Source organism: Eschrichtius robustus, chromosome 7 (genome assembly GCF_028021215.1).
Source record: "Eschrichtius robustus isolate mEscRob2 chromosome 7, mEscRob2.pri, whole genome shotgun sequence".
Taxonomy (NCBI): Eukaryota; Metazoa; Chordata; class Mammalia; order Artiodactyla; family Eschrichtiidae; genus Eschrichtius; species Eschrichtius robustus.
Genome location: NC_090830.1, coordinates 103305992 through 103320839, shown reverse-complemented (window position 1 = coordinate 103320839; position 14848 = coordinate 103305992). Strand labels below are relative to the sequence as shown.

At 40.8% G+C, this 14848-nt stretch overlaps 1 protein-coding gene across 3 annotated transcripts in view; it reads right to left on the bottom strand.

Annotated features, from left to right (window-relative positions):
* The window catches only part of RPP30 (ribonuclease P/MRP subunit p30), a 28005-nt gene extending 16526 nt beyond the window's left edge, over positions 1–11479 (bottom strand). For all 3 annotated transcript variants that reach the window (XM_068548185.1, XM_068548187.1, XM_068548186.1), the window contains exons 1-5: positions 11385–11479; positions 9833–9888; positions 9229–9285; positions 7945–8019; positions 4902–4973 (exon numbers count right to left, since the gene is read on the bottom strand). In XM_068548185.1, the coding sequence (XP_068404286.1) occupies positions 4902–4973; positions 7945–8019; positions 9229–9285; positions 9833–9888; positions 11385–11466 (342 nt within the window). In that variant the 5' untranslated portion in view covers positions 11467–11479. The remainder of the gene's footprint in view (positions 1–4901; positions 4974–7944; positions 8020–9228; positions 9286–9832; positions 9889–11384) is intronic.
* Between the last annotated feature and the right edge of the window lie 3369 nt (positions 11480–14848).

Sequence of the window (14848 nt, the reverse complement as noted above, 5' to 3'; positions counted from 1 at the left end):
CATACCTCTTTGCACTGTTTCAATTCATTATTACAAACACAAATTATTTTTCATTTCAAAAAGCTGATTCATTTCTTAAAAGCCTGTTAAACATTCTTCCCCAGAGTAAAGCTAAATTAGGTTACCTTTTTACTTATGTATTGTTCCTTTCTTCCCTCTTTTATATAACAGTAGTTAATTAAAAAACATCCCTTGTGTTGGTTTAAGTACATGCATTATAATAAACTCTCAGTTACAAAGGATGGCTTCACTTCGCTCCCTCTGACACCTCAGACTTAAAATGTTTCAAACCGAATTCTTTTGTTATTTAGCTTTCTATTAATCCAAATGTTCAACTGATACATTTAGATAACTATAAAATAAGAGCTAATGTTCACACTATAATGAAATGCTTTCTAAATCATTAAGAAGATTAAATTACGTCCAAATATATTTGTGGTTAAGAATTTGATTATAGTGGTTTTGGCAGGTTGTGTATGAATTCATATCAACTGTTCTTAACCTTTTCTTTGGCCAAGGATTCCTATGAGGATTTAAGGAAGGTATTCCCCAAACTGCACATATACACACATACATTTATCTTTGATTTTATGGAACAAGCGGAATAAGAGAAGGGGGTTCAGTCTCCCCCAGCTCCCCTTCATGGATGTCAGGTTAGTACATTCTGATATTTTATTCAAGGGAGAGCCAGGCTTGCCCAGGGAAAAAAGAGATGGCCATAAATGGGGCCTCCCAAACTAAACTGTTCAAGAAAAAAAAAAACCTCCCTGAAGAATTTATTTAAAATGGAGATTACCAGGCCCTACTCTCAGCAGTAAATTCAGTAAGCAGGGTCTAATAACCTGCGTTTTAAAAAAATTTTCCTGGCAAATCTGACACCAGCGGAGCCAGAGCACACCTTAAGAAGAACTGCCTTGAAAGATACGCCCTTTCAGTAGCCTCAGGTGTTAGCAGCATATACTACATAATGCTCTGCAAAGAGTAAGGCATGGATTTTGGAAGCAGGAAGAAAACAGAACTTCTATTTTCATTTATTTTTAATTCCTTCCCTTAAAATGTTTTGTTCAGTGTGTGTATATTATTTCATAAAGCACACTGATATAATGGAGCATGCAAATAACTTTTTTTAATTGGAGTATAATTGCTTTACAATGGTGTGTTAGTTTCTGCTTTATAACAAAGTGAATCAGTTATACATATACATATATCCCCATATCTCCTCTCCCTTTTGTCTCCCTCCCACCCTCCCTATCCCACCCTCCTAGCTGGTCACAGAGACTGAGCTGATCTCCCTGTGCTATGCGGCTGCTTCCCACTAGCTTTCTATCTTACATTTGGTAGTGTATATATGTCCATATATACCCTACCACTCTCTCACTTTGTCCCAGCTTACCCTTCCCCCTCCCCATGTCCTCAAGTCCATTCTCTAGTAGGTCCACCTCTTTATCCCCGTCTTGCCCCTAGGTTCTTCATGACTTTTTTTTTTTTTTTTTTAGATTCCATATATATGTGTTAGCATACGGTATTTGTTTTTCTGTTTCTGACTTACTTCACTCTGTATGACAGACTCTAGGTCCATCCACCTTACTACAAATAACTCAATTTCGTTTCCTTTTATGGCTGAGTAATATTCCATTGTATATATGTGCCACATCTTCTTTATCCATTCATCTGTTGATGGGCACTTAGGTTGCTTCCATGTCCTGGCTATTGTAAATAGAGCTGCAATGAACATTGTGGTACATGACTCTTTTTGAATTATGGTTTTCTCAGGGTATATGTCCAGTAGTGGGATTGCTGGGTCATATGGTAGTTCTATTTTTAGTTTTTTAAGGAACCTCCACACTGTTCTCCATAGTGGTTGTCAATTTACATTCCCACCAACAGTGCAAGAGGGTTCCCCTTTCTCCACACCCTCTCCAGCATTTATTGTTTGTAGATTTTTTGATGATGGCCATTCTGACCTGTGTGAGGTGATACCTCATTGTAGTTTTGATTTGCATTTCTCTAATGATTAATGATGTTGAGCATTCTTTCATGTGCGTGTTGGCAATCTGTATATCATCTTTGGAGAAATGTCTATTTAGGTCTTCTGCCCATTTTTGGATTGGGTTGTTTGTTTTTTTGATACTGAGCTGCATGAGCTGCTTGTAAATTTTGGAGATGAATCCTCTGTCAGTTGCTTCATTTGCAAATATTTTCTCCCATTCTGAGGGTTGTCTTTTTGTCTTGTTTATGGTTTCCTTTGTTGTGCAAAAGCCCCCATCCTAAGAAGCCCTAGCCAATGGACTCTGCTTACAGCCCTTCATCTTTGCCTTATCCCCTGCGGTAACTATGGAGAAAAAGGATTTATCTATGAGATATCTTCCAGATACTCTGAGTGGAAAAGAGTATGTTATTTCCCATGGAAACAACTCTATTTAAGGTGGTTAGATTTTATACTACTAATTGTTAACATATGTGTATAGGAATGCTTTTATAACTCATTTTAGAGACCTTAGTTACAGAATATCATATCTACAGGGACACTTGTTTACATTCTAGATAATCAACTTACAAACCAAACAAATAAAATCACTTAACAGAACATAACCTGTTAAGTAACAAACTGCTTGCATTTGACCCAATTCCAAACCATGATATGCTTACAAAAGCTTTATAATTAAAAGAAAAATGTCTTTTTAAATTGATTTTCTATATAAAACAGGGAGAATGCCAACTTCAACTGAATCTTAAAGGATGGGTAAGATTTGGAAAGATAAGATGTTCTGATTTTAAAAACTGTTTTCTCTGCAGTCAATTCCAAACAAATACTCTGTCAATTATTTACAGCTTTCTTCCATCTTCCAGAATATTTCTGACTGTTCCACCTATCATCATGAATTATGTGTTCACAGTTTTGAATTAAAACTTGTGAATAATCTGAGAAAAACAAGTAATAAGATAAATTCACTAAATCAAATTATAATGTATTCTAAGACTCCAAAGTCCTATCTCTATGACATAACTACTTTAAGTTTAGAGCAAATCATTGAGCCTAAGTCTCAATTTTCTTTTCTACAAAATGGGGATAATAATAAGCCTTTGTCCCAATTATCCCCAGGATTGTTGTTTCCTCTAATCACCAGTAAATGGCTATAGAAATTTTAAGTTGTATGCTCTTCAAAATTCATTCAAAAAACAAGTGTACAATAAAAAACTGGGTACACTACCAACTTTTAGTCTACAGTATAACTGAGTTGTTAATATTTAATAACAAAACTAAATTGCTGTTTAACAAATTTGGACGTATCCATGGTCCATCTTAGGGTTTCGGCACTGAATCAGAATCCCCTGTGGAACTTAAAAAAAAGATACCCAAACTCAACCCCACACCTACTGGATCAGAATCTCCAACAGTGGAGATCTGAATGTGCCTGATTTTAAAAGGTTCCACAGGGGTCTCTGATGACTAAGAACTACTCAATCCTACTCCCCTTTTTTCTGAAATGAAATTCTTGAGAATTACTATAACTGAGCATTTTAGAAAAGGAGTCACCAAAAAACGGGAATTCATAGATAACTTGTACTGTTTCTCTGCATTAATACAGTAAGTCCCCTACGTATAAACCTTAAAATTACGAACTTTCAAAGATGCAAACGTGCCCCTGTATGCCAGCTGTTGTACTGTACTTTTCAAGGTACTGTACTGTAAGATTAAAAATGTTTTTATTTTTTGTGTTTGTTAGTTCTTTATGTATTATTTGTGTGAAAAGTATTATAAATCTATTACAGTACAGTACTATATAGCCGATTGTGTCAGTTGGGTACCTAGGCTAACTTTGTAGGACTTACAAATTGGACTTACGAATGAGCTCCTGGAATGGAGCTCATTCGTATATAGGGTACTTACTGTATAAACAATTAAGAATTGTTAATGTGCCTTGAAAACGAAATTTGCCACACACCAGTCTCCTTAGTCAACAACTCCATCTACTGGATAAACTTAGGGAAAATCTTGTAATTTTAGAACGGACTTTGCTTAAAAACAAATTATGCTGTAAAATTAAAACATCAAAGACCAGTGCTTTTTTTCCCCCCATAATATTCCTTTGGTGCATACACTTTCGGTAGATGGCTACTTTTTTGAACCTAAATAAAGACAACATTCCGAACTTCCTAAAAGTAGCTATACCTCACTTTACACAGTAAAACATATTCCTGAAAAACTATATTACAGTTGATTTTTTCTTTTCTGTGATCACTTACAATGCCCAGTGTGTTCTGTCTCAAGTTGACAAAATGACCATACACATTAAACAACTTTCCCTCCTGAAAAGTCATAGAAATGGCCATTTGAAAAGGACAAAAGAAATTAAATTCATAAAGGTTCTCTTATACAAAAAGGAATAGTATCAGCAGATGGTTGATTTTGAAGGATTTCTAGAAGACCAAAGGCTGACATGATCATGCTGGCATATGGACCACACCTCAGAGCACACAAATGAGAAAGCTAAAACAGAGAAGGGATCTTTCATGCCACAGTAGAACCTTGCTCCCTTCTTCTGTCACAGGCAGCAGCGAATAGTAAGAAGGTTAGAAACTGAAGTGCTTTTACAGCTAGAAAGAGATGGACCATCATTTACCTAAGAAAAGTTTCAAATGAATGAATGAAGCAGAGATAAAGAAACAGAAGAAAACCTGATGGACTCTTTTCATCTCAGCCCACCAAATATCTAGCAGAATAAATAAAACAAAATATGTCACCCAAATACACCCTTGTGCAATTCCAGAACAACAAGTATAAATGAAAAATCCTCAAAGTTTCCAGATGAGATGATACAGGTCACCTACAAAGGTATAACATTAGACTTCTTATATAAAATAATGAGTACTATTTTCTTTTATTATCTGTTACTTACATGGAAAAGCTTTTCTGTCTTTGGAAAAACTGCAACGATATCATACAGCCGGACTCTTGAGGAAGTTGCTCTCTAGTAATATAAAAAGAATGTTACCATACAGTATCAACAACAACAAATGCATATGGAATTCTGACTAGTGTCCTGGCTGCACTTATATTTCAATTGTGTAACACTTCTAATATGCCACTGACATTTCTGCTTTGCTTTGTATGTTGTCAGAAAAGACCTTCTCAGCACATGAGACTCCAGATACCAACATCCATCCCACTAAGGAGGAAGGAATCATCCTCCTTCCTTCCTTCCCACATTGTTATGCTTTAACTGTGTACCAAACATTTTGTTTGAGATACAAAAATCAAATTAGATAGCTGCTGCTCTTACAAGCTAGTGGAGGAGCTTGCCAGAAATTTACTGAGCACCTGCTGTGTGTGGGGCACTGGGGATACAAAATCATTTAAGGCATATGTCTGCTCTCAGTGGAACTCACCATTTTTTGGTGAGACAAGAAATACACATGACTAAGTGTGATGTGATTAGGTTCACAATGAGAATACTGTTAAAAACAAATTAAACTGCTAAGCATGCACGAAAATACCCGATGGGCTTCCCTGGTGGCGCAGTGGTTGAGAATCCGCCTGCCAATGCAGGGGACACGGGTTTGAGCCCTGGTCTGGGAAGATCCCACATGCCGCGGAGCAACTGGGCCCGTGAGCCACAACTACTGAGCCTGCGCGCCTGGAGCCTGTGCTCCGCAACAAGAGAGGCCGCGATAGTGAGAGGCCCGCGCACCGCGATGAAGAGTGCTCCCCACTTGCTGCAACTAGAGAAAGCCCTCGCACAGAAACGAAGATCCAACACAGCCAAAAATAAATAAATTAGTTAATTAAAAAAAAAAAAAAAAAAAAAGAAAAGAAAATACCCGAGAGTCCTAAGACAGAAAAAGAGGAATTTATCCGTTAAAGATTGTTTATAAAAGAAAGTCTCAAACTTGTATCATATATGTATGCATGTGAAAAGGCTGGAAAAATATATATTCAAGAGTACAATCTCTGAGTGATGAGATATGTGATATTTCTTCTTTGCCTGTTGGCACCTTTAAAATGTTTTACCTCTTATTCTGTAAAAAGAAAAGGCATGATAAAAATTAGAGGAGGAAAGAGATAGGTTGAAGAGAAGCAGCAGGTACTGTGCTTGAGCAGGTAAGAAAACCTGCTGGGCAGATGTGTGCTGAGACAGGGCAGGCTCCGGGTCTCAGAAAAAGTCAGGACCCAGGACTCTTTGTCCTCTGCTTGCCCACTCCCACCTGGGATGTGGACAAACAGGGGCCACCAGGATGTTCAGGATAACAAGAGAAAATCAAACTCTTCATGACCATAAAAAGTCAGCTCCATTTATGTCTCCCTGGGCTTAGAGAACCAGAATGCTGCCTGCAGTTGTATACTATCCCAAACTTCGGCTTTCCGTAATTCCTTTAGCAATGCTGATGTTAGAAAGGAGGCCAGCCCTTCCTTGACTACGCCTGTTCTGTGAGAGAGGAGGCCATTCCAGCTGAAGATGAAGCAGCTCACCTGCTCAGAGATCTCACTTTCTCTCTCCCTCACTGGATCCGTCCCATCAGCACCAGGCATTCTCAAGTCTCCATCTAACAAACAAAATCTAGACAGCAGGTTCTCATCTACCAGCTTCCTATGCCTTCTGTTCCTCCACAGAATCAAGTTTCTCAAGCAAAGTCAGCAGCACACACTGGCTGCATGTTCTCACGTCCCTATCATGTCCGTGGAAATGGCTTTTACTAAGGCAACCGATGACCTCCACGTCATTAGGAGACTTGCCCATCCAACACACGTTTTAGCCCTTCTCTGACTTGACTTCTCAGGCACATTGATGCCGCTGAGCCTTCTCACATTCCTCGTTGCCCACCTACTTCTCAGACAGTCCCACCTCCGTCTCTAATCCTAGCTCATCCCTCATCCTTTACTCCACCATTAAATACCGAACTTCCTCAGGGCTCTGTCCTAGACCTTCTCTTCCCACATCGTATTTTTACCAAGGAGTCTCATCCAGTCTCATGATTTCAATTACTCTCTACAGGGTGACCACTTCCAAATCAGTATCTTTAATTAGGGTCCCTCTTCTGAGGGCCACACCTTTCTTTCCAACCCCCCATTTGACAAGCTCCACTGGAACTCTCACAACCCATCAGGTCTGAAACATGATGATCTAAACTTACTTCTCTTTCTATGTCCCATCTCGGGAAATGGTACCATCTACTGACCTGGCTGCTCAGGCCAAGGCAGGGAGTCATCACCTTCTATCCTATCAACAAATCCATCCAAATCCTGTCAATCCTCCCCTCTCCCCCAGCCCCAATGCCTCTTAAATCCCCTCCTTTATCCCCTCTAATCTATCCTCTATAATGCAAACTTCATAACTGTACTCCCTTGGTCAAAACCTTCAAAGGCTTCTTCTAATTGCTCACCCAGACCCACCTCCCTAACCTCAACAGGCTCAACTCAACTGGTGTTTCATGTTCCAGAACGCACCATGTTTCTTCTTGGATTCAGGACCTTGCATAATCCATCCTGTCTGCGGAAACATTCTCTCCTCCACTTGGCAACTTTAACACTGATTCTTCTGGCCCCTGTTTGAACATCAGCTTCCTTGGCGGGCCTCCTGTTGCACATTCCCAGGACATTCCTTATTTGCTACCTCCTACTTTTTAAACATTCCTCCCATTTTTAAAAGGATTGTGTCTGTATTATTCATAGCAATATCCCCAGTACCCACCTATGTCTACTTCATGTAAATTCAATGAATACCACTTGCCGAAAGATTCTTTAATTGTGGTATTCTTATACATGTGCCGTGAGTAGAAGAGATTCTGTTATACTGTGTGAATTCTGAGCTAAGGAGAGCAGTCAAGTGTCACACGGGGGGGTCGGGGGAGATGTAAGAATGGGAGGAGTTGGAAAAACAACAGTATTCAGCAGAAATCAATACAACTTACAAGGCCAAGAGAGAAGAAAAACAACTAACCTACCAAAACATTGCAGTGAGATGGATCCGAAACGATAATTGTCAGTCTAGTTAAAATCTTAATTGGTTTTGATTTCCCCTGTAATCAAAAAAGCAAAAAATAGAAATGACTGATTTTCCTCCTTACCAGTGGAAAGTACTCATTAAAAGGTACTAACAATAAAGGATAGTGAAGATCAGTAAAACCTAGTCCTCACTCTCAAGGAATTTATAAAACAGGCGTACCTAGTTTTATTGTGTTTTGCTTTGTTGTGCTTCACTGATACTGCATTTTTTACAAATCGAAGGTTGGTGGCAACCCTGTATTGAGCAAGACTATTGGTGCCATTTTCCAACAGCATTTGCTCACTTCCTGTCTCTGTGTCATATTTTGGTAATTCTCCCAGTATTTCACACTTTTTCATTATTTTCATATTTGTTACGGTGATCTATGATCAATGTGAACCCAGGCCCTCGCAGTGGAAGTGCTGAGTGCTAACCACTGGACTGCCAGGGAATCCCCTGATCACTGATCTTTGATGATACTATTGTAATTGTTTTCAGTGTCAAAAACCATACCCATATAAGACATCGAACTTAATCAACTGTTGAAATGACAACAAAGGATTTAGAATATTATATAAACTTAGTTGATAAAGCAGTGGCAGGGTATGAGAAGACTAACTCCAATTCTGAAAGATCTGCTGTGGGTAAAATACTATCAAACAGCGTTGGCATGCTACAGAGAAATCATAGTGAAAGGAAGAGTCAATTCATGCAGCAAACTCACTATCGTCTTATTTTAAGAAACTGCCGCAGCCACCCCAACCTTCAGAAACCACCACCCTGATCAGTCAGCAGCCCTCAGCATTGAGGCAAGACCCTCCACAGGCAAAAAGATTACAACTTGCTAAAGACTGAGATGATGGTGAGCATTTTTAAGCAATAAAATATTTTGAAATTAAGGTATATACATTGATTTTTTTTTTTTTTTAGACATAATGCTACTTCACACTTATTGAACTACAGTACAACGTAAGCGTAAATTGAATATGCACCAGGAAACCAAAACATTTGTGTGACTCGCTTTATTGTGGTGGTCTGGAACCAGACCCGCAATATCTCTGAGGTATACCTGTACAGCCAGAAAAAGAGATGTACATAATGTTTCGTGGAAGAGCTGAGTCTTCATGGAAAGGTAAGACTGGTAGACAGAGGAAGGGGCAGTACAGATTAGAGAACCATATATATGACTGGGCATGTCTGAACTGGATGAATAAGTACTATGTTTCTTAAACAAAACACCTACCTGTACAATCGGGAAAGTTGTAAAGAGTTCAGAAACAGCTACTGGTTTTTCAATTTCCTACAACAAAGAAGAATATTTTTTTTAAAAAGCTAATTTCTGGCACTCAGAAACACTTAATAAGTTGTGTGTATGTGCATGTGTGTGTTTTTTAATGAAGAAAGCTGAAGCAGAGAAGCAGCTGAGGACATCAATGGATAGGAGGGATGAACAACAGTTTTTAGAATGAAACAATCTGTAAGGAACAGTTGTTGGCCTAAAGGGAGATATACATATTTACTAGCATGTTTGGGAGGGAAATCAATTAGTAATGAGTCCATGACTACAATAAAAAAGATTAAATATTGTGATTACAGTTTAATCAATAACAATGCACTTTTAAGAAGTTACTGAAAGTTACTTAACATCAAATCAACTTTAAGAATCCTTACACCATGCCCTAGCACTTCACAAAAAACTATCATTTTTACAAATACACAGCAGCTCAACTATTAACATTAAAATAAGATAATGCGCAAAGAGTGCTCGTCTGTAGCTTCAATATTACCAATATACACAAAATAACTATAAATGCTGGTTATTATTAACTTCAGAAATTGTATTTTACCTGTTTCTTTTCCTTAAATTCAACAACATGATTGATGGCAACAACTGAATAGCCCACTGAAAAGAAAAATTGAACATTCTTGTTAAATACAACAACCTTTTTTACACATAAACTCAACCCAATTCATGTCAAGACTAGAAGGTAGTAAGAAGAATGGTTATGGGCTCTGGAGTCAGACGGCCCATTTTCAAATCTAAGCATTACTACTTAGAAGTTACTTAACCTTAAGTTTCAAGTTCTTCCTCTGCCGAATGGTGATAATAACAGAACTCACCTTATACGACTGGCAGAATCCAATGAGATAACACACAAAGGATGTTTTAGAACAGTGGCTGGCACAGAGTCAGGGCTTTGTTTGACTTTGGTGGTGTATTATTAGCATTACACCAAAGACACTTTGCGCAACTCCTTTAAACCATCATTTTCCTTCGTGTCCCTTTGTTCATTTTCATCCCATCAAGTGTATACTTTTTCACCTTCATTCTTACTCGTTTCTTTTGTTTTTTACCCTTTCTACTTCAAAGGCCCTTTTGCTAAGGAGAAATGGAGTAACGACTCCCTCACACCACTGTCCACACACGCCTTTGAGCTACCCACCGAGAGACTGGGAACTATTTGAAGCCAGGGCCTTGCTTTATCAGCCTCAACACAGCCCAGTTTTGGACATGTGGACTAACAAAAACATGCCTAAATCATGACTCCAATCTTTAAGTTATTTAAACACCAATGGGACAACAGGATATTAATATTAAAAGATAATGCATATTAATGCCAAAATAGTGGTCCCCCCTCTCATTAGTTTGTCCAGTTTCCTTCTTTTCTTCCTCCCTCAATTATTTACTGAGCAACCATTACTTAACAGGCCCTGCAGAAACCTCTTTATTTTTAACCCCCTCTATCCCCACGTAGACATTTCACAGTCTAACGAAAGAGACGGCAGTCGCGATTAACTCCAGGAATTAAAATGGGATCTTACCTCTCAGAGCTTTTGCTTCCCTTGGATTCAAATATGAGTAACATGCTAGCATTTTGGCCATGCTGCTCCCCTCTCACCCTCCTAGTATGTCCTCCGCCCCCACCAACCCTCCCTCTACATAATATAATTCAAAAACTCGCGACCCCATGTCCCTCCCCCACTTCTCGGACCCATAGGTGCACCAGCTTCCTGCATTTGAGTGTCAGAACACTGTCGTGAGACGCAGGAAGGTGCGATATTAAAAGCACTGGTGTAGGAGACTACACTCGGAAGCCCTGGCTTCTGCCATCCATCAGCTGTGGGGCCCTATGCAAATCCCCCGCCCTGTCAGGGCCTCAGTCTCCTCAATTTGCAAGAAATAAGGAGCTAGACTGGGTAACAGCGCCCCAGTGCTTTCGAGTTTCCCGCGCCCGGGATCAGAGCAACACCGCACAGGCCTCAGCTTCCAGGGACAGCCGGGAGACCCCACGAGACCGGAACGAGGCCCGCCCGGGTCCCTCCCGAGCGTGGCCCGACAGTATGGGGGGACAGCGAGCGTGGGCAGGCACCGCGGCCCGCGAAGCCGGGGAGACTCACGGTGAGCGGCATTCTCCACGAGCCCGCGCAGCGCCTTCAGGTCGGAACCCGCCCGCAGGTCCAAATCCGCAAACACCGCCATGCCGAAATCACGTGACGGCCGCACGCCTATCTGCGCAGCCGCCGGGCCCGCCCCCTCGGGCATGCCGGGAATTGCAGTTTACTTGCGCGGTCGGCCCCTCCCTCCCGTGGACTAAGGGTCGCAGGTTCCTCGCTCGCCTTCAAGTACCGGCAGAAATTAGTGTGTGGGCATGTACAGCCTCACTTCAGTCCTTCTTCGTCTTCTTCCGAATGAGAATGTTTGGTTTCTCCCGGAGGAGTTCACATCTTCCACCGTTCCTCCTATGAAATAATGTAGAAAGTGATTCTTTCAAAATGTACGTATACAGCGTTTACTGAGCGCCTACCGTGAACCAAACCCTTTTGCTAAGGGCCGGAAACGCTTAAAAAGTAGTAGGGAACCCGTTTTTCTTTCCCTCCCCTAAAGTCCATTCCGTTGTTTATAAAATGGACTTAACGGGGAAATGGAGAAACTGACCTAAAAGAGGACTGCTCGAGAAAAAGGTCTTTTTGCCCAATCACAACTGGCGGTGCCACAGCAGGCTACTCTTTCTTACGGTCAACGTCCTCAGCCACGATATGACAGGCTTCTCTCTAGGATGAGCGGTTAGCTCCAACACTGGTTTAGCCAAAAACCGGTTAGACAAGGAGGGGCAAAATTAAAATGTTTTACAGTTTTCCATCTAAGAAATGTACAATCAAATCCCACGCATTTGATGTTTCTACATTTTTGAACTTCGTGTAAATGAACTCTTCTTAAAGATTGATAAATCAGTGATCCGAGAACATAAAACTGTGGAACTATAGTTTACATCAGTGCTTCTTAAAGGTCTGTGATGAAGGGCCAGGTCACCGCCGCCCGCCGCCCCCCGCCACCCCCCCCCCCCCCATTCTTCTAGGACCAGTACGTGGTCCATTGTGCATTACCAATAGGCAGATCTGGCCTCAAAAGACTAATCTAACATCGGAACTGCTCTGTACTCAGCTGAATAAGAAGAGTCCACTAACTGGGGGCTTGGGCATCCAGACAATGCCTAATGGCTGTGAAAGTTTCTAAACATTTCCAATTTCTGTGCTAACTTATCACAAACAATACACAGTCTCTGGTCTATAGGGCCGCATCTTGATTTGTACTCCTCTTCATGATTTCTTTCTTGGTCTCAGAAGAGAATTTTAAGAGGGATCTGTCCCATGTAGTAGCATGTAATTCTCCTTTTGGTTTACTTTAGTAAAGAAGAAATCTTTTGCTTTCCCAATACTTGGTATTTCCTGAGTAAGAACAGAAGAAAAATGTACTTCTGTAAACAGAACAAAGTCATATAAAACAAACCCTTTGCTTTTCATCAGAAAATCTGATGTTAATTTCACAGGTCTTCACCTATGACCAGAAAATCTAGATTGGTCAGAAATATGTGTGGTGAAGGTGAATAAGATGACTCATTATTTGATGCCAGCATTAGACTACAGAGAGCTTCTTTCTTTGAAAGTCATGGTGCTGTTGCTGTGAACTGTACCCTTTAGACTTCTTTTCTCATCTTCACCGTGGGCTTAGGTGACAAGGAAGAAAAAGGGCAAGAAGGAAAATGGATGGATAACACTTGAGCACTTTACTGAGGGCAAGCCTATTTGCTAAGTAATTACCTACATATCTATTTAATTTTCAGAGCAACTGTGAGTTAAGTCCTGCTTTTTAGCAACATCTGCATTTTACATCTGAGTCATCTAAGGCTTAGTTAATCGTGGTAGACCTACATTTGGATCCAGGTAGTTTGGTTCAGTTCTCACTTGGTGTACTGTCTCCTGGGCAAAGCAAGCAGAGAGGAGAGTTGGAGGATGGGAAGGGAGGAGGGAGAGAAGAAGAGGGAAAGGAAGAAGAGAATGGAGGGCTGGAGGAAGAGGAAAGAGGGAGTAGGGAGGGAGAGAGGTGGAAAGGATGGAGTTGGAAGAGGGGAGGAGGAATGGGAAGAGGGAAAAGGGACGATGGCATAGGGGAGAGGAGCAGGGAAAAGGGGTCAGAAGTTGGCCTGGGGAGGGTGGGCTCCTAGAGCAGAAAGGATCTGGAGTTAGAAGACCTTGGAAATTTCTGACTGGAAGATAATAGTACTGTATAATTACTCTACATACTTCCTATCTACTGTCTGATTTAATCCTCACAACCAACCAATATTGTTATTGTTATTCCTGTTACATCAAATAGGAGTCCTGGGCTCAAAGAGGATGACTCTTCAGTTATTTCCTCTTCCTTAGGGAGCTCAGAAAGAGAAAATGGGCTTTAGCATCCAAAGCAATGTTCCAGCCCTTTTGGGTCTCCCTGAGGACCTCTCTTTCTTGGGCTGGCCCCTCAGTGTCAGTGCATGCTCGGTTGGTCTGTGCCCTTATCCTCTTCTGACTTGGCTCACCCTTCCTGAGTGAGCTGAGAAACACTCCTCTGGGCTCCCTGTCCTCTGTCAGCTTAAGGCTGAGGTGGGGCAAGGCAAGAAAGCAATATTATAACATGACTTGCACAGGTGTGTCAAAAACATCTGGCAGGGTCTTGTCTTCCAGATTGAGGGAGAAGTTTGGGAGATTTGGTGAGGATATGGGACAGTTTCCTGGAGAAGGTGATGCTTGAATTAAATTTTGACGCATGAAATCGAGGAGCAACAAGATGCAGAGGTCTGGCATGTATCCAGAACTGGCATAAATTAGGTGGTACTCAGTAAAAAGTTGCAGATTTAATAAATGAACCCATGACCTCTTGTTTACCTTCATACCCATGTCAACCCAGTTGTAGCACTGTTGGATGTATTCAATTACCTAAACACATGGCCAGAAATTCACTGAACTATGCATGTGGTAGAGTGACATGATACACCAGCAACCCAAATAGAACACCCCCTCTTGTTCCCAATGATGGAGCACTTACTGGAGCTCCTGTGCCGATCAGAGAAAGATGCCCTTCCTCCGACCAGACTCGCATTTGCCCCTATTCATCACATGGCTGGTAAGTCTGTACAGTGAATCACCTGCCCAGCTTTTCCCAGGGGCCCTGGTAAAGCATACTAGAGGAGTTAATTGCTAAGTCTAGAACTCAAATGGGACTCCACAGGACATCACCAATTCAAGGAGCCTCTCTCAATAATTCCTCCCTCAGAAACTCCCCTTACTGACCTGATAGCATAAGAATTTGTCCATCTTCTAGGCTGTGAGTATCCCTGCTTGCAATGGTAGGGTTTTTTTTTTTAAAGTGCGATTAAGATGAAAGTGAATTTTTTTTATATCTATGTTTCTATCAAAAGTTTGAAAACGAAACACAGGTGAAGAAGTCTGGTGTATTATAAAAATTATCATTGTAAAAATAAGGAGTATTCCTACTTTTTTAAGATGCAAAGTATGCCTGTGACAAAAGAATACAACTTAAGACG